Source organism: Moschus berezovskii, chromosome 20 (genome assembly GCF_049115385.1).
Source record: "Moschus berezovskii isolate FMDL1 chromosome 20, NW_MosBer_1.0, whole genome shotgun sequence".
Lineage (NCBI taxonomy): Eukaryota > Metazoa > Chordata > Mammalia > Artiodactyla > Moschidae > Moschus > Moschus berezovskii.
The window spans coordinates 35,872,950-35,893,045 of NC_142479.1; the positions used below are offsets into that span (position 1 = coordinate 35,872,950).

At 49.7% G+C, this 20,096-nt stretch overlaps 1 protein-coding gene across 11 annotated transcripts in view; it reads left to right on the forward strand.

Moving 5' to 3' along the window:
• Window positions 1-20,096, forward strand: part of RAP1GAP2 (RAP1 GTPase activating protein 2) — a 208,492-nt gene that overhangs the window by 168,122 nt on the left and 20,274 nt on the right. For all 11 annotated transcript variants that reach the window (XR_016035486.1, XM_055403701.2, XM_055403718.2 and 8 more), the window contains 6 exons: window positions 2,245-2,345; window positions 4,961-5,090; window positions 8,283-8,438; window positions 13,822-13,893; window positions 14,408-14,494; window positions 15,848-15,982. Coding sequence is in view for 10 of the 11 variants with exons in the window: in XM_055403701.2 (XP_055259676.2) it covers window positions 2,245-2,345; window positions 4,961-5,090; window positions 8,283-8,438; window positions 13,822-13,893; window positions 14,408-14,494; window positions 15,848-15,982 (681 nt within the window). In the remaining variant the exon portion in view is untranslated. The remainder of the gene's footprint in view (window positions 1-2,244; window positions 2,346-4,960; window positions 5,091-8,282; window positions 8,439-13,821; window positions 13,894-14,407; window positions 14,495-15,847; window positions 15,983-20,096) is intronic.

A 20,096-nucleotide genomic window follows, 5' to 3' on the forward strand; every position in this document is an offset into this window, starting at 1 on the left:
TGAATAAAGCCACTGTGAACGTTTGTATACAGTTTTTTATGTGAGCAGAAGTTTTCACTTCCCTGGGATAAATATTTAGGAAGACAATTGCTGGGTGTGTGGTGATTATATGTTTAGTTTTATAAGAAACTACCAAGCTGTTTTCTAGCATGGTTGTTCCGTTTTACCTTCCTACCAGCAACGTGTGAGTGATCCATTTTCTCTACGTCCTTGCCAGCATTTGGTGCTGTTACTATTTTTCATTTTAGCCATTCCAGTAGATGTGTGGTGAGATCTCATTATGGCTTTAATTTGCACCTCTCTTATGGCTAATGATGGGGCTTGCCTGATGGCTCAGTGGGTAAGGAGTCTGCCTGCAGTGCTGGAGACACGGGTTTGATCTCTGGGTCAGGAAGATCCCCTGGAGGAGGAAATGGCGACTGACTCCAGTATTCTTGCCTGGTAAGTCCCATGGACAGAGCAGCCTGGCAAGCTAGAATTTGTGAGGTCGCAAAGAGTTGGCCATGCTGAGCGACTAAGCAAATGCACAAGCACAACGGCTTAATACCACTGAACATCTTTTCTCATTTGAACATCTTATTTGCCATCTGTATATCCTCTTGAGTGAAATGACTTCATGTCCTTTGACCATTTCCTAGTTGGATTATTTTTTTACTGTTGAGTTTAAAATTTTTAAATAACAGCTTTATTGAGGTATAACTGACATACCGTACAATTCACAACAGCATGTCACTTATATCTCAATAAAGTGTACAATTCAGTGGTTTGTAGTATATTCACAGAATTGTGCGGTTATTACCACTAACTACAGAAAAGTTTCATCACCCCTAAAAGAAACTCCATACCTAATAGTCACTCCCATCATCCCCATTCTCTTTAGCTCCTGTCAGCCAGGAATCTATTTCTGCTATCTCTGGATTTGCTGGATATTTCATATAAATGGAATCATAGTATGTGGCCTTTGATGTCAGTTCTTTTACTTAGCATAATGCTTTCAAGGTTCATCCATGTTGTGCAATGAATCAGTACTTTATTCTTTTTTTATGGCTGAATTATATTCCATTGTATGGATATACCACATTTTCGCTTCCCTGGTGGCTCATAGATGGTAAAGACTCTGCAATGCAGAGAGACGTGGATTTGATCCCTGGGAAGGGAATGCTTACCCACTCCAGTATTCTTGCCTGGAGAATCCCATGGACAGAGGAGCCTGGATGGCTACAGTCCACGGGATCGCAAAGAATCAGACACGACTGAATGACTGTCACTTTCACCACATTTTGTTTATCTGTTTATCAGTTGATGGACATTTTGGTTGTTTCCACTCCGGGACTGTTATGAGTAATACTATTATTAACATTTGTATACAAGCTTTTTTTTTTTGTATGAACTGTTGTTTTCATGTCTCTTGGGTGTATTCTTAGGAATGGAATTTCTGGTCATATGGTAACTCCATGTTTAGCTTTTTGAGTAACTGCCAGACTATGTTCCAAAGAAATGGCACCATTTTACATTCCTATCAGCAATGTATGAGGGTCTTGATTTTTCCATATCCTCACCAACACTTCTTGTTGTCTTTCTTTTTGATTATAGTGTGAAGTGCTGTCTCAATGTGGTTTTGATTACTATTGAGTTTTGAGAGTTCTTTATACAAATCCTTTGTCAGAAGTCCTGTTGTGAATTTTTCAGTTTTGGATGGCATCAAGTCTAAGAACTCTTTCCTTCAGCTTTGTCCTTTTATTTATTTCTTTGAGACTCAATTTATTTTCTGTACCTATAACACAGTGTTGTTGTAAAGACACAATGGTGAAATTATTTTGTAAATTCTCAAGTACTTTAAAAAGTCACATATTAATATTATCATATAGTATGCAATGAAATTGTGGCTAACTAGATTGGAAGTTATATATCCATAAGCTTGGGAAAATGTATTATCCATTAAACTTTAGAAGCTTTTAGAAAATCAAGATATCTGAATACTGGTCATGCCTTTTTCTTTTTAAAGTGAACAGTGAGCAGTAGCTCTTGTTCAAATAGAAATCTTTATTAATTACCCCCCAAAATCCAGCTCCGTTGAGTGAGCCCCATTAGTCCTTCCTCCTGAGGATGCCAGAGCCACTGGATGCAACTGTGCAGAAGGGGGAAAGGAACCAGGTATCCGGACAACCGCTTTCCCTCCCTCGGCAGCACCAGTAAGCCTTTTTTTTTTCTTAACTCTTGTCCCTGATCCTGTTTGTCTTTCAGACCCTGGAGGAGGAGCTGTTTGGGAACAATGAAGAGAGCCCCGCTTTCAAGGAGTTCTTGGAACTACTAGGGGACACAATCACACTGCAGGACTTTAAAGGGTGAGTTTTAGCCAAGTGATGGTTCTGGCCCCATTGATGAAGCCCTAGAGGAAGGGTGAGAGCCAACAGCTGAGTTTCAGCAGGGAGGGGGCATGTGAAAGTTAAAACACACACACAATGAACGTGGGATTACTTTTCAGTAAGGGCTCAACATTCATTGATTGCATCTCTAAGGAATTTGTGGTACAGGTGGTGGTGGTGGTGATTTAGTCTCTAAGTTGTGTCCGACTCTTGCGACCCCGTGGCCTGTAGTACACCAGGCTCCTCTGTCCTTGGGATTCTCCAAGCAAGGATACTGGAGTGGGTTGCCATTTCCTTCTCCATGTGGTACAGGGGATAATCGCGAATGGCAGATGAGCTGAATCAAGGCATTGACTTTTGCCCTTGGGATGCATGATGAAATCGTTCCACTTGAGATTTGCCTTCCTAATTACAGTTGGCTCAAACTGAGAGTTAAATGAATCCACCTTCCATTCCAGATGAGCAGGTCATTCACCCGCTAGGCATTCTGGAAAGAGAGTCCTGTGTAGTTTGGGTTGGCAGGGGGGTATGGGAAGTGACCATTTTAGATAATACACACAAAAAATTGGATAATAGAATTGGTACAAATACCATAATCCTTCTGGCAGGAATCTGTGCAACAGCCTGTGGTTCTGTAAGTGGATAGAGAGAATATTGGGGCGATTGCTTTGAAAGCTCAGCCCTTTATTTCCTTTGACAAAGGCAACACTTGGGGAGGGCCTTCAGACCTGGCCAACCTATTCTTTGCTTTGTGTCTGGAACACGACTAAACCCTCAGATTTCTCCACCTCAACAACCACCTTAACAGGATTTCCGAACGTGTGAATGCGTCTAGCTCCATGCCTGGCATGGCATAGGTGTTCAGTAATCACTTCCTTCCTCTGCTCCCTTCTCTCCTTCTCCTTTCCCCTCTTCCCCTCTTCCTTTCCTTTCAAGGCCATCACTGCTGTCTAGAGTCAGTCACACATGGGTCAAAATCCCATCCCTGCCATGTATTAGCTCTGTGACTTTGAACAAGAGGTTCAGAGGACTTAACCTCTGCAAACCTCAGTTTCCTTGCCTATAAAAAGGGAGATAAAGATAGCACTGACCCTACAGGCTTATTGAAGAATTAAAATAGAAAATGCACAGGAAGCACTTAAGCAGTTTCATGCACAGAGTAAGCACTGGATGTCATTATTATTGTCCTTATTATAGCACTTTCCATTGACTCTAAGATGCCATCCTTACAATATACATCCTGGGACTATCCTGATCGTCCAGTGGTTAAGATTCTGAGCTTTCACTCCAGGGGCCAAGGGTTGGGGAACTAAGATCCTGTATGCTGCAGGGAAAGTGAAAGTCGCTCAGTCGTGTCCAACTCTTTGCGACCCCATGGACTATACAGTCAGTGGAATTCTCCAGGCCAGAATACTAGAGTGGGTAGCCTTTTCCTTCTCCAGGAGATCTTCCCAACCCAGAGATTGAACCCAGGTCTCCCACATTGCAGGTGGATTCTTTACCAGCTGAGCCACAAGGGAAGCCCTTGTGCTTCACAGAGGCTGCACAGAGTGGCCCCCAAAATAAATAAGACATCAGAAATAAAATATAGGATATATCTTGATTTCAGAGATGTTAAAATGTCAGAAAGTGTTCCATCTTGCAGTTGATGAGATAAAGTATATTAAAATCACAAAGGACACTGTAGATCATATAACCCTATCCTTTTATTTTCTGAGGCCTGGAGAAATTAAGTAATGTGCCCAAGGGTGTCTGCTGACTTTGTTGCAGAAGCTGGTTTAGAACCTGTGGAGCTTCTAGCTCCTGGCCTCCTGTGCTTTCCTCCATGTGGGGCTGAGCACATTTCTGGCTTGAATTGCAATGTATGGGGGGTGGGGAGGACTTGATGTCCAGGGTCTATTTTATTTCATTTTCTTAAAGGAACCTATATCCCACTCCCCTTGCTGAAGAATATGATCACGACCAGCAGCCATGTTTCTATAAAGGAAGAAGGTGCAACTCCTAGAAGCCCACCCAGTTCCTTAGTACTTTTCTTTCCTGCCTGTGAGGAGTTAGCCAGAGAAGGAAGCCCCTGGGATACCTCCCAGTTGGGTGTTTCCATGGAGGGGGAGAGGGGCCTCCACTTCTGGGACTCACTGGCTAGAAGTCAGGTGTCTTCTTGCTGACTCTGCATACTCTAAGAGGGGGCTCACCACCATCAGGATGGCTGACTGCTCTGGCTCAGGGCTGTAGACCTGCCCTTGTAGAGAGAAGGGCTTATGCCCAGGCTTGGGGGCATAAGCAGCTGGAACAGCATTTGTCTGAAACTGTGGCTGGACCTTTGTCTTCCCATGGTGTGGAAGGGACACGGCTGAGACTTGGAATGGAGGGTCTGCCTTTGTCTTCTAAATAATAATTTATGGTTGGAACACCAGGGCTCATCTGCTCAGATGAGGGTTATCTGCTTTCCCCACCTGGTAATCTCTCTGCCCTCAGCTCTTCCATATCTTCCCATTCATTCTCCTGCCCCTATGTCCTTAGGGAAGGTCATGCCAAGTTGCCCACTTCCCTTTTCTCTCTCTCTCCCTGCTGCCACCTGCCTGTTTCCCTGACAGTTTCCGAGGAGGCCTGGACGTGACCCACGGACAGACAGGTGTGGAATCAGTGTACACGATATTCCGGGACAGGGAGATCATGTTCCATGTCTCCACAAAGCTGCCGTTTACCGAGGGAGACACCCAGCAGGTAACTGTGTTCAGGATGGCTTTGGGAGCCCGGGGCGTGTGAAGTGAAAACCTGAGTTCAGGCTGGTGTCCCCCAGGGCCCGAGGCCCCTTTCCCCATTTTCATAATCCAGAGGCCTGTCTGTTCAACCTTGTTCCTCTTACCAAAACCTGTCCTAACATTGTCACAGCAAGGTCGCAGGTCACCAGCCTGCGTGGGAGGCGGGACAGAGTTCTTGGATACCTCTCTGAGACTGATGGGGAAACAGTAGTTAAAAGCCTGTTTCCCAGGTGACAGGGGCAGAGTTGGGAGTGAAACCGAGGTGCCCTGATTGTGGAGAGTGGTGATGAAAGAGTACATGATGGGGTCTGCACATGGCAGCTTGAAGCCAGCTCTGCCACCTTAGGGCTTGGTGACTCTGGGCAAGCTGTTAACCTTGTGGTCTCATTCATCTCATCTGTAAAATGGGGGTTATGACATTCTCTTCCACGAATGTCAGAGGGCAGTGGTGGAGATCACGTAGGGTTCCAATTGTAGGGCTCAGAACAATGCCTGGCTTGTGGCAGACTTCCTACCTCACAGCTGTTCACTGCCCACTCTTCTGGCCCAGAGACGTAACGCTGGTTATTATTGCACGGGACACCCCCTCACTCCCCCCTACAGCTTTCCTAATCACACAGCCTCACCTCTCAGGGCACCTGCCGTGGGCAGGAATCCAACCTTTTGCTTGACTGGAAAGCCCTGGATGAGACTGCTGCTTCACGTGTGTTCCCTCTTTCCCTCTCATTTGCTGCAGAGACAGTTGTATGTCCTCAGAGACGATCTGGCCTTTTTTTTTTTAGTTTTATTACTTTATTTATTTTTTATTATTTTTTCCAGGTTGTGATTTATTGACTTTTAAAAAAAATGTTCTTTGACAAGCAGCATTTTAAAATTTAATGATGTGTAGCTTTGAATTTACTGCTTTAAATTTTTAATGCATTTTTGGTATCTTGTCTAAGAAATATTTGCCTTTTCTCAAGTCATAAAGATATTCTCCCAGTTTTTTAAAAAAGTTATTTTTAATTGGAGGATAGTTGCTTTACAGTGTTATGTTAGTTTCTGCTGTATAACAACATGAATCAGCCATAAGTATACACGTAACCCCTCTCTTGGGCCTCCCTCCCACCTCCCGTTCTCCATCCCACCCATCATCACAGAGCACCGAGCTCAGCTCCCTGTGCTGTGCAGCAGCTCCCTGCTAATATCTGTTTTATCCATGAGGTAGTATGTATATGTCAACGCTGCTGCTGCTGCTGCTAAGTCGCTTCAGTCGTGTCTGACTCTGTGCGACCCCATAGATGGCAGCCCACTAGGCTCTGCTGTCCCTGGGATTCTCCAGGCAAGAACACTGGAGTGGGTTGCATGAAAGTGAAAAGTGAAAGTGAAGTCGCTCAGTCGTGTCCGACCCTCAGTGACCCCATGGACTGCAGCCTTCTAGGCTCTTCCACCCATGGGATTTTCCAGGCAAGAGCACTGAAGTCGGGTGCCATTGCCTTCGCCGATATGTCAGTGCCACTCTCTCAATTTGTTCCACCCTCTCCTTCCCATGCTAGGTCCACAAGTCCATTCTCTACATCTGCATCTCTGTTCCTGCCCTGCAAATAGTTTTTTTTTTTTTTTTTTTTTAAAAGAGGCGTTTTGATGGTAAAATAGAGAAATAGTAGTTTTATTTATTTATTTTGGCCATGCTCTGCAGCATGCAGGATCTTAGTTCCCTGACCAGGGATGGAACCCGGGCCCTTGGCAGTGAGAGCCCAGAGTCCTAACCACTATTAGGACCGCCAGGGAATTTCCGACCTACCTCTCTTCCTCATTGAGCCCTGAAACCAGTAGCTGGTCCCTGCTGTGGCCCCATTTGCCCTGTCCCACCCTTTGTACCATTTTGGTCTCTAGGAAGATAAGGAAGGAACTTGGGCCTTACACCAAACTCGGACTCTTTTGTTTCTGGGCAGGGAACCCAGGAGGGAGCACAGATGTAATATTATAAACATAGTGCCTAGCTCCTTAGGAAAAAAGGAAATTGGCAAAGGAGACTGCGATTTGGCTCTAAAATAACTACTGAATGTTCCAGAAGCAAATAGGAGCAGGATTCCTTTTGTATCCAAAGTAGGTTTTGCTCGGTGTTTTACCTTCAGCTCTGTTCCTTCACGGCCCCCCTCACCCCCTGCCCCAGCCTAAGACGGAGGGCTGTTCTCTGCCCGTCTTGCTCTCAATGTCTCCTCTGTTAAGTGGGACATGCACAGAGCTTGACTCTCAGCAAGGACTGAATAAATATTAATTTTTCATCTGAAGAAATAGGATGATGTGTGTGGAATAAGTGAGACGATTTGTAGAGGTGCCCAGCACAGGGCTCAGTATACAGCAGGTGCTCAGTAAGTGGGAAACTCAATGGGAAACATAGTTTGCATGCAGTAGGTGCTTAATAAGGGAACAAAGCTAGATAAGTACCTAGCCAGGATTTGGTATACAGGAGGGCCTCAACATTTGAAATCATGCATGTGAACAGCCCAGCATGGTTCCTGGCACACAGTAGGTGCTCGGTGATTGAGATCTCCTGACAGCACCTGGCAGAACCTGGGGTCCTAAATCGGGGTCAGATTTTTCTCTCTCCCATGGCCACCACCAAGCCAGGTTGCCCATATTTCTCTAAGCCTGTTTCTTCTCCCTTCTGGCCCCTCCTTCCCACTTATCCACGTTTCCATCAAGTGCTCCCTCCTCTCCCAGTCTCCTCTTCCAGGAAGTCTTCTCAGATTAGCATTAGGCCTCTGACTTTGCCCCCTTCTCTGCCCCCATAGGATCAGGCACTCTGTGGGTAGGGACTGACTTAGCGATCGCTGAATCGCTTTGTTAGTGCCAAGTGTCCCTCCCAGGTCAATTGTGAGCTCTCTGAGGGCAAAACCCAGCCTCACTTTTTAACCATTTTCCCTGAGTCCTGAGTCAGGGCTAACTCTACATGCTGTAGAGCTTGGTCCTGACAACTTAGGCATTTTTCTCATTTTTTTCCTTTTTAGTGGCTTCTGGAGATTGAAAGAAAAAGCTCCCTGGAGAGAGAGGTCTCCATGTTCCAGGCTTTATGTATAAAGATAGAATAATGAGGAATTTCCTATATAGACCTGTTCTGTTTTCAGGATGTTCCTAACTGGCTTATAATAATGGAAACCTTTTTGTTTAGCTCCAGAGAAAGAGACACATCGGGAATGACATTGTGGCCATCATCTTCCAAGAAGAAAACACACCGTTTGTCCCAGACATGATTGCCTCCAACTTCTTACATGCCTACATTGTCGTGCAGGCCGAGAACCCGGGCATAGAGCCCCCATCCTACAAGGTAAGGAGAAAGTCCCGTGGGAGGAAGGACATGGAATCAGTAATATTGAGGAACACAAGGGCTTCGTGGCTCCTCAGACCACTCTCCAAAAATGTGGTAGATTTCCCATGAATTCTCGGGTTTCTGGGATTTGGGAACAAGACTCTTGGAGAGCGCCTTCTGAAGTCACCGCATCCATCTTGCTGCCCCTGGGCTTCCCAACCTCTAACTCAAGGGTTGACGAGCTCCCTGTGTCCCTACCTGGAATCTGGTAATGCCGTTTCCTAGAGCAGGGAAGAGCCAGAGAAGAGTGAAAGAGAGAAAGGGCAGAGGAGGGAGGGTGGGAACAAAGGGAAGAAGAGAAAGGAGAGGGGTTCACGGTGAGAAGGTGGAGAGCAGGGGGCCTGGCAGACCCTGGCCCGGGGCGGGCCCTCTGATTCAGTCATTCTGGGCGAATGATCTCGATCTGAAGACTCGCAGGGGGCCGGGGTTGTGAGCATCTGGGTCTAAGCCTCCTGACGCATTGGCTCAGAATCCTTGGGGATGTAGCTGAGCCTCAGCTGCCCTCACCTTACCCCTTCGATGGCTGTGTCGCTAACCCTCTCCTTCGCTTCTCTGTGAGGTTTGGGTCCAACTCCCTGGGTAACAGTTTCTCTGTATCACAGTGGTGTTGGATTGCCTGGGATCCTAGGGAGATAGACTGAGGCCGAGTTTTTAATGTGGATGTTCGTTAGTCTTTGAACTCCTTGTAGATAAGGACAAAATGTCGAGTTCACATGCTTCTTTGTGTTTTCTGGGGAGAGAGGTCATAGCTCAAATTCTCACAGAGCTCCATCCTCTCCCTTACAGGGACAGGGAAATGGAGCCTGGGAAAAGGAAACTGTAGGCCTGAGATGTTTCCTGTGCATTTATTCACATTTACTGTTGGTTGCACTGGGTCTTTGCTGCTGAGCTCCGGCTTTCTTTAGTTGTGGCGAGCAGAGGCTTCTCTCCGTTGCGATGTGAGGGCTTCTCATTGCGGTGCCTTCTCTTGTGGAGCACGGCCTGTAGGGCGGGAGCACTTCAGTAGCCGTGGCACACAGGCTCAGCAGTTGCGGCTTGTGGACTCCAGAGCACAGGCTCAGAAGTCATGGTGCACGGGCTTGGTTGCTCCACAACATGTAGAATCTTCCCAGACCAAGGATCGAACCCATCTCCCCTGCTTGGCAGGTGGGTTCTTGTCCACAGTGCCACCAGGGAGGTCTCTGTTTTCTCAATAGCAGCTGAGGCTAGTGCTGGTCTCGGGGGCTCCTGAGGCCATAGCTCTTCATAGCCATCTTCACACAGTATCAATTTTGCCTGAATATTTTGGGAAAGAAAAATGCTGTTATATAATCATGTTATATAATTTTTATACTAGTACAAACCCAAGTGTATTAAGTACAAAATTCACATCAGCTTTAAAGCCGAATAGGCGGCTTCAGAATAAAACACCCCCCTCTGCTGCTGCACCCCTCCCCCCCCAAGTCTCTCTTGTTGAGAAGAGCTGATTCCTTTACATGCCCACGTTCAATCCTCTTCTGGTGTTGAGCAGTTTTAGCTGGAAAGTTGGAGAAGCCGTGGTTTGGGTGTTTCCTTGAGGGCTTTGACTGACACGGGCGGTCACTTCAAACAGCGGCTTGATTCATTTGTGGGTGGAAGTAACTGTTCTCGTTCAGTGCCTGCCATGTAGGCACTTGGAAGTGACATAAAAAAACAGTTTCAGGGAAGGGACAGACGAGGCCGTGAGTGCAGTTTAGCCGTCGGGACACTCAGACAGCCACCTCGGTCTTCTAATAGCCAGTGGAGGCCGAGAAGGTGCCTCAGAGATGTGAAATAGGAGGGCTCCTGGGCCCTGCCAGTCAGTCATTAATATGTACGTATGGCTCGTCTGCTGGCCGAATGAAGCCTCTTGTGGATGTTTTGTATCTGCTTTTAGTTCCTGATAGGAAATGGGGTTCGGCTAACTGGCTCTTCAGTTTCCAAGAGCTTTAGCAGAATGGGAAAATAGAAGAGAGGGAAAAAAAAATCAAAGATCCAGGGAAGTACAACTCCACCTCCAGTGGTGATGCTGGAAGTCTTTATAAACAAAGTCTCCCCAGCCACAGTCTCTGGTCTAGGGAAACACACTGTCCTCAGGGAGAGGGTGAGAACCAGAGCTCATAAGGAGAGGGGGCTGACATGGAATGTGGGACCTCAGGCTCCACCTGCCAGACAGAGCTGAAGCCTGAAGGCAAGACCTGTGCATGGGGGCTGGGTCTGGGGAGGGGGCGGGGCAGGGAGGAAGATGAGCCTTTCAAGGTGCTCCCCAAAGCTTTGTCTGTCTATGTCCCCAGCAGTGGGCAAACTGAGGAGGACATGGTTAGATCCTTCAGCAGGTCCAAGTGTCACCCCTGTGGGCCTTGGGGCTATGGCAAAGGAGGGTGAGATTTCCGTGGGGCCTGAGCAGTGCCCCAGGGGCCCCCACTGGGGAGGGCAAACAACAGGAAAGAAGAGTAAGGGGTGGAGGACAGAGGTGGAAATATGCAGGAAAGGTCCCTAGACTGAGAAGCTCTGAAATCCCGGGTTTGGTCCTGGCCCTGCCTCTGACTGCTGTGTGACCTGGGGTCGTTCCTTCCCTCTCTGCGTCTCTGTGCCTTCTGTGTGAAATGAGGAAGTTGGAGTAGGCAATCTCAGATCCTTCTAGTTCTGACATGCTGAGCAGGGGAAGTTGAGAAAGACGGGCGTGTGTGGATTAAGAAGTGGTTTGGGGGAACTCTATAGTATTTCAGGTGTCCTTTATTAGGTGCAGGTCAGCATGGAAAATATTAAAAGCTTTGAGTGAAAATGGTTACCCCTTACTGGGCATCTGATCTTGCCGGACGCTGTGCTCGGCCCCCGAGAGCAGTCTTCTTGAGTTCTCCCAAGCCAGGAAGGCTTCGTTTCACCGGGGGGCAGGTTGAAGCTGAGAGCTTATGTCTCATAAGGCCTGAAGCCACCAGGCCTGGAGACAGTGGAGCTGGAGTCCCGTCCATGTCTGACTGTGGTCTTCATCCCAGAGCTGTCAGGGCACATGGGAACGTGGACTCACGACCTGGGGTGTGAGTCCCAGAAACATGAAACATCACATCGGAGTGTGTTTCACATGTGAATTTCATCCTTAACCTGCTAACTTGAAACTCCAGCTGAACCATCATTAGGAGTCCCTCCCCTCCCAGACTCTTCAAGTTCTGCAAAAGCACCAGGAATCTAGTGTGAAACAGGCCACAGGGGTGGGCTGCTATCTGTGTACCCGCTTCCCTTCACTACTGGTCTGTTGCTTGGGCAACCTCGTGGTCCCCTAAGGCTTCCAGGCCACGCTTGGACAGACAGGATCTTAGTAAGCCTGGAGTCCCTGGAGGCTCCCCGCCTCCCTGGTGCATCCTTGTTAACCACAGGCCCATGCCTCCTTCCGCTTTCTAGTCCTGAAGAGTCTCTCCCCAGAGTCACCTGCTGGCTCTGTCCTTCTGAGCCCTGCCCCCACTCCTGCTGGGAGGCCTTGGCTGGATTTAGAAAACAGGAAGGTGAGGTTGTGTTTAGGCAGCTTCTGCTTTCAAATCAGCCACCCAGCCTTCCCCAGGAGGAGGGAACAACAGAGGCCCGGGCATTTGGCTGGAAAAGGGTCAGGAGATGGAGCACACGGAGGTCGCGATTGGCCGTCAAAGGAAGGCTCCTCTCTCCTTTCCGTGGGCTTGTCTGGCTGGGTGACTGGGGTGGATTTAAGAGTGCATCTGCCCCAGTCAGCACAGACCGCTCTAATGCAAGCCTGAGAAGGAGGGGGCGTCGGGACGGGAAGAGGGGAGAGCTGAGCCTGGCCTCTGGCCTCATCCCCGTCAGCAGCCTCACTGCCTTCCCCTCCCCTCCCCCCAGATTTGGCTCTGCGGGTGGAATTCTTGACTTGTGCCATGGGTGCATGGTGGGTGGTGGAGGGGGAACGGTTTCGCAGCTGGAAACAGCCAGAAATCACGTCAGTCAAACACACACCATTTCCTGACTCCGGGCACTGCAGGGGTGGGGGGTGGCGGGGTGGCGGCAGCTGTGAGGATAGCCCAGCGCTTGGGGAGAGAAAGTCATACTGACCGGCCCTCTCTGGCTCCCTCCCTCTCCAGACCCTGGCAGGACCTTTCCTTGGCCGGGCTCCGAGCTGCCTGCTCACCCCGCCTGGCAGGCTCTCTGCATCTGCCCTACTTCACAGGCCCGGGAGGCTGGCAGCGGACCGGTGCTGGGCTCACGTCAGCAGCCGCCAGGGGATGGGAGAGGGCAGAGTCTCCAGAGAGGCCTGCAGCCTCGTGGGCTGAAAGCAGGTGAAATCAGGGCACCTCCGTGCAGAGATGGAGGAGAGGTACAGGCGAGGGGCCTGTCCCGAGCCTAGGAGACCCCAGAGCACCTCGGTGCCCCCTCTCACCAAGTTCCTGCTCATCAGGCGGCCCGGAGGTGCACACACCCCACCCAGAGCCTGGGACACCCCCATGCAGAGCACCCTGATGTCCCCCCACCCCGAATTCCCAGCCTCCCCGTGTCCTCTCTGTAGGGTTAGCATCCCAGTCGAATGAGGTAATGAGATAGCATCTCCTGGGCTCTTGTTACTGCCTTAGAATTAGGACTCCCAGCCTGGGCTGTGGTGCTCTGTTAGTTCAAGCCTCACCTAGTCTCACTGACCCTTTGTGTCTGAGACCAGGGCTCCCGAACACCCGTCCACTGACGGCGCAGAAACTCTGAGGTGCGTTCAAATAGTTACAGACTCCTGGCTTCACCCCAGAGCTGCTGATTCAGTAGGTTCAGGGTGGAGCCCATGCCATTGCCATTTATTTTTAAACACTTGAAGGGATTTTGACGTCTGGCCAGCTTTTGGAGTCAGTGTTGTGGGAGAGAGCCCCAGAGCAGGATTGGGAAGCTTTGGATTCTCTGTTCATCTCTGGGGTTCATCTCTGGAGTCTTTGCGGGGCTGGCTTCATGGCTCTGGGCGTCTGGTTCCTCATCAGGAATCCAGGGCTGATAATTCTCCCTGTGTCCTGTCTGTAGGGTTAACATCCCAGTCGAATGAGGTAATGAGATACCGTTTCCTGGGCCCTTGTTAACTGCCTTAGAATTAGGCTTCCAGGCTGCTGCTCAACCCTGTCCAGCTGTCTCACTTCCGGCCTCGGGAACGCAGAGGAGGGCACGCAGATGGCTCTATGCTGTCCAGCCCCACTTCTAGGAACAGTGGCTCCGGTGTGCTGGTGATGGCTCAGGAGGCACCTTACTGTATTCTTGGAAGGGGCGGAGGGAGAAGGGACGTAGACCCCCCAGGACCGGGGCACCGAACACCTGTCATCCTCAGCCTGCGTTTCCTCCCTCCGGGCCCACACCAAGCCCCTCTGTGTTTCAGGTCGCAGTCACCGCACGGGAAGACGTGCCCGCCTTCGGCCCACCCCTGCCCAGCCCCCCTGTTTTCCAGAAGGTAAGAGATTCTCCTTTCTGCCCCTCTCATATCTGAGACTCTAGGATTCCACACCTGAGTGGCAGGGAGTGCAGGGGGGGCGAATTGGGCTAGAACTTTCAGGAGAACCTTCAGCAGGGTCAGGGGAATCTCCTCGTGTGGGGTCTCTCCCCACCCCTCCAAGTGCTGCCAGCCTGGCCCGCACAGGGCCTTTTGTCAGGCTGTTTGACCCTGGGGTTGCCTTTCTGCCAAAAGAAGGGTTTTTATGCCATAATCCAGTCCCAGGAGCCCTGGGCACAGATGGCTTGCAGTCATGGAAATGCCACTGTGTGGTGTGAGGGTTGGTTTCCCAGTCCCAGGAAAGCTGGTTTCTGCGTTGGTATCTTAGCAGGTGGGCTTGGGCTGGGCTAGAGATGATGAAGTGTCAGACCTTTGAGGGGCTCTCCCCACAGCCCCTGTTCTGCCTACCTCTTCCTGTGGCTGAAGCCCTTTGGGCAACAACAGCTATAAGGGTGGGATGTCTTGTCTGTTCCAGGGCCCGGAGTTTAGGGAGTTTCTGCTCACCAAGCTCACCAATGCAGAGAATGCTTGCTGCAAGTCGGACAAGTTTGCGAAGCTGGAGGTGAGAGCATGGTTTCTGATCTTCCTTCTGTCCTCTAGAACAGCCTTTTCTTGGGGGGGGGGTCTGATCTTGGGGGCTGTTTAAGATTGGGAAGCACCACCTTTGCCCCTCTGAGCCTTCACCCTTGTGTTGATATGGAACTCTTTCTTGTGGAAACGCCATCCAAACTTTAGGTCTAGTCAACCATTCACTGATCAGCACCTACTGTGTGCTAGACTCTGTTCTGTTCCCTGGGATCCTGGAGTCCTGGAGACAGAGTTTCTGCCCTTAAAGAGCTCGTAGGCTTGTGGGACACAGGTAGGATACAGTGCGCTGGACTGTGATGGAGGCCGGTACTGAGGCTGCTTTTGCATCTGGGGAACGGAGGGTATGTTCAAGGAAGGCTTCTTGGAGGGGGTGGCCCTTGAGCTGCTGAATCTGGATATCTGATGAATCTTTTGCCAGGAAGAGAGAATGAGAATGGTTATTCTAGGCGTGAAAAACAAATAGCATGAGCAAAGGCCCAGCAGATTCAGAGCACGACTTTGTGAGGGACTCTAGAGGATTGAATATGGCCTAAGCATTCATGTGGAGTCTGGAATGTGGGAGGCCCCTTTGGCAATGCTAGGGGGTCAGATCAAGAAAGACTTCCATCTAGAGGTGATGGGGCCCTAATGAAATACAGGAGGGTGTGGGAGAGAGGGGAGATTGAACGGGAGGAGGGAGAAAGGGTGGCCAGTTAGAAGCTATTATGGGAGTCCAAAGGACATAGTGACAGCTGCTTACACTGGGCATAGGAAATGGTTAGAATCAGAAAGACATGATGTTTATAAGGCTATGGTGAAGTGGGTTTGTGAGGTGGCTCTTGAGCCTTTGGCTTGGGCTCTTTGCTAGCATGGGGACCACTGGAGATGGGTTCTATCTAGACCTGCTATTTGGATGTGCTCACAAAGGCTAGGTTGCTGGAAGGGCTTGTTCTGGTCTGTGTGAATGCCCTCTCTCCACTGCTCTCCCCCGACCTCTGCCCAATGAAGGTTATATACATGGCCCTGGATAAACGTTTGGATGGAGGAGAGCTCTGGGTAGTTTGGTACGTGGAGGTGGCGCCTGGGGCAGAGATCTGGGCAGGGAGTCATCAGGGCAGAGCCGTGGGAGGGCAGGATGGCCCAGGGAAAAGGGGCAGAGGGTGGAGGGCAGAAGGCCCGAGTTAGCTGCAGCATTTGAGAGTGTGGAGCCCAGACAGGAGGTAGGTCCCCGTCGCCTGGATGCAATTGACGGAATAGCAGCCCTTGGGCCAGGTGTCAGGATCCCCCCAGGGAGAGGGCACGGCTCTGCCACCAGTGCCAGCTTCACAATGTCCCTTTTCCCTTCCAGGACCGGACGAGGGCCGCCCTCCTGGACAACCTTCATGATGAACTCCACGCCCACACTCAGGCCATGCTGGGCCTGGGCCCAGAAGAGGAAAAGTTTGAGAATGGGGGCCATGGGGGGTTCCTGGAGTCTTTTAAGGTACGGGCACAGAGTGGCTGGCTATTGCTAGGGCAGCGAGGTATGTGTGGGGGTGGACCCGGGGAAGACAGCAGGGCAAAGCCCTGGTGATCCTGACCCCAGAGCCCAAGTGCCAGCTGGAGCGGGCAGGCCGCAGGGGCATCACAGGTGTTTGCAGAGGGCAGGGGCATCGGGGAGTGTGAGCAGTCAGAGCACCAGCAGTGTCTCTGGCCATCTTCTACCTCCTTTCTTTGATCTGTATCATCTCCTCCTGGCCTGGTCTGGTAGGCAGAGACAGGGGAAGCGTTAGCAGCAGGAGAGGAGCCTGAGCCCCTCAGGAGAGGCTCCTGAGAGGAGCCTGTGCAAAATAAGAACATTGCTGCTTTCATCTGCCTCTTTCTGTGGTTGGGGACCCCAGGGCAGGATATCAGAGGCAAGGACACAAGCCTTAGGGGTCTCTGACAGCCAGTGTGGGAGACTGCAAGGGTTGTTCTCAACTGGCAGGGCAGTGGAGGACCTGGCCAGGGCTGGTGGGATGGAGTTACAGGCAAGTCCTTGTGGACTTTGCAAAGTGGAGACTTTTCTAACCAGAGAGTGCTACTAAGATAAGTAGTGAACCTCCTGTCTCTGGAAGTATTCAAGTCGAGCTTTGACAGACACTTGGGATAAAAAGGTTAATCATCACATGCTTGCCAAGTGCTTATTGGTCTACCCAGTATTTACACCCATCATCCAATTTGAGCTTGGCTGTCATCTTGTGTAGTTGGCAGAACTTGGGTCTTATTATTGGATTGGTCAAAAAGGTCATTTGGAATTTTCCATAACATCTTATGGGAAAACCTGAACGAACTTTTTGACCAAATCAATATTTTTCACTTACACACCAGGGGATAGACTGAGCGAGACCGAAGGGCTGCTCGAAATGTTACCCCTATAGGAGAGATAGAGCCTTGTTTCAAACCCAGGTTTTCTGGTTTTTAGGCCCATGTTCTGCTGGATTGCCCATTGCAGGATGATTTATAAAGATGCCATTTTGGTGGCAGTATGTGTGGAGTTGGGTTGGACCTGCCCATGTTAGAATCCCAGCCCTATGTGACCCTGGGCACGGTCTTTTAAAGTCTCTGGAGCTGTGGATTCCTTACCAACAATACAGGGATGATCAATAGGATCTCTGTCATGGAATAGTGGGAAAACTCATTGAAATAATGCCTGGAAAAGTGCATGTGGCCTGGAATACAAGAAGTGCTCAGTGGAAGTGTTAGCTGGTATTACTGTTTTCATGGAAAGTGAAAGCTTAATGCACATTATTCCATCAAAAGCCTCACGACTGCCCTCTGTGCCCTGTGAGGAAGGCTGTTATTATGGGCACGATAATTTTGGTTTGATAATTCACCCTCAGTTTTAATAATGATGGGTGTGATTTTACATGTGAGGAAGCTAAGACTCAAAGAGACAAAGCGGTTTGTCCCAAGTTACCCAGCAGACACGGGAGTTAAATCTGGGTCTGGCAGATTCCCAAGGCTTTTGTTCTTAACAGCTACATGACACTGCCTCCTGGTTCCCGACTCTGTTAGGACTCCACCCATGCTAGCCTGGCCCGGGCAAGCCTGGGGTCCGTCCCTGGCTGCCAGGTTGGACCGCAGAGAGCAGGGCAGGGCTTTGTTGCCCTAGTTGGGGCCAGCTGCTGAGATTCCTCATGGGGGAGAGGGTAGGAGCCAAGCTGCTTGCTGAGGCTGGCGGGAGATTCCTGGGGCATCTGTTTCAGTCCTGATGGTCAGAGCCAGGCAGGGTGAAATAGAAATTGGGAGATCAAGAAGAAAGGGGGATGAGGGATAAGAGACGAGATGAAAGGGGAGGAAGGAGGAAGCCAGACTGGCTAGCCCAGCCAAGAGAGGGGTGACCATGAGACCAGGTAATTGGGAAAACTTTTGTAGGCTCCCCCCACCCCCCATCACAGCAAGCACATCAAGCGGTTCCTGAGTCCCACAGTCAATGTAATTCATGTAAGACTCGAGCTGCAGTTGACTAGCTAACATCATGCTGTATATTGCAGACATGTAATGAAGCCTTTGTTGCTTTCGGTTTTGCAGGTTTTTTTTTCTGTATCGAGGAATTAATAATTAGTTTTTTAGATTTCAAATGTTTCTATAACCTGAAAAAGCTTGTAGGCTGTGGACAGTGGATAAAATGGCCCTAGCAGCTACAGACAGGTTGTGTGTCTAAGGGAGAGTGGCCTGAGGTCATTTGTCCAGGCTCTTGCCTCCAGCTGGAGAAGCAGTAGATCTGTCTTTGACTCCAGGGGGTCCCATTAAAGGGCTTTTCCAAGAGAGATGCTTAAAGACTTTATCATTGCTCATCTTTGATTCAGTAATCCAGGGAATCCATCTTTTCAACCCTAAATCCTTCCAACTGTCGGCTGAATACAGACTGGCTTCTGCTTTCTGCCTCCCTGTCTGTCTTTGAGGTAGCACTGTCAGGTAAGGGGAGGGGATAGTCATGTCACGGTCACTGTCACGGTCAGTCACACCGAGTAAGCCTTCAGAGCTCTGCCAGTTACGATCAGCTTTTTTTTTTTTTGCAAGCCTTGCTGGGAACACAAGTTCTTTCTCCCGTCCCTTCCATCTTTGCCTGAATGTCTCCCAAACTGGGGGCAGGCCACGTGTAGTGGCATGAAGCCCAGTAGATGGAAGGGTTCTGATGTTTGGGCTGTGCCTGCGACCTTGCCTTGGATCTGATCCAGCTCAGGAAACCGTCTCTAGTTTTGGTATTTCTTTAGGGGCCACTTGAGTGGTGTTGGGTGTCAGAATCACTGGCATTCCCTTGGAACTCCTCACCCAGACCTCTGTGGAATCATTCACAGGAACGGTGTGGGAAATGACCGCAGGAAGAAAAGTTGCGTGTTTCATCTTTCTCCTGTCAAATTTCTCATCTCTTAGGCACGTGGAGACAGACCTGAGCATTCCCAGGACTGAAGGCCGTCTCAGCCCTTGCCTCCGTGATTGCTCTTCCTTCACCTGCAGGCAGACCCATCAATGTCCTGGGCTGTGCTGCCTGGCGCACTACTTAGAATAGCTCTTCATCTGTTACTTCAATCCCCTTGGCTCTCATTTAAGCTTTTCTCTTGTGAGAAACAGAACCATTCGTTTATGAGCATCTAGGCATGCTTTTCAAACTGAGAGTCTTAAAGATATTCTGAGGAATCTGCCTGTTTACAAACGCTTTGAAATTTTGCACTTTTGCTTTAGATGAGTATCTATCTGGTGCTTTGCAGGTGGCGCTAGTGGTAAAGAACCCGCCTGCCAGCGCAGGAGACGTAAGAGACATGGGTTCAGTCCCTGGGTCGGGAAGGTCCCCGGGAGGAGGGCGTGGCAACCCACTTCACTAGCCTTGCCTGGAGAATCCCATGGACAGAGGAGCCGGGTGGGCTACATTCCATGGGGTTGCAAAGAATCAGACACGACCGAAGTGACTTAGCGCGCTTGCACGTGTGATTATCCATCTATCTGTAGGTGCATATTTCTAATTATAGAGGCTAAACTTTTACCTTGAAGTTCAGTTCAGTTCAGTTCAGTCACTCAGTCGTGTCCGACTCTCTGCGACCCTATGAATCACAGCACGCCAGGCCTCCTGAAACTCTCCATTAAAAAATATTTCTATGGACTATGTAGGTATATTGCATATACAGTCCAGGGACCACTGTTGTTGGAGGTCTGTGAACATATTTTTGGAGTCTTGCAAGAAGACTTTTTTTTTAAAGGGAGTGTACGTTACTGAAAAATAATGACTTCTCAACTACTGTTCTTGAATGCCATTCTCAGCTACTGCCAGCTACTGATGAAGTTTTTATTCGTCCTGGGAGGCTACAGTCCAAAGAGGTGCAAAGAGTCGGAGATGACTGAGCGACAAAGCATGCTCGCAATAAAAGGAAAAGAGGGATGATACTTGGTGTATCCACATGCTATGTGAAAGAAAGTGAAAGTCGCTCAGTCGCGTCTGACTCTTTGCAACCCCATGGACTGGATTCTCTAGGTCAGAATACTGGAGTGGGTAGCCTTCCCCTTCTCCATTGGATCTTCCTGACCCAGGAATCAAACTGGGGTCTCCTGCATTGCAGGCAGATTCTTTACCAACTGAG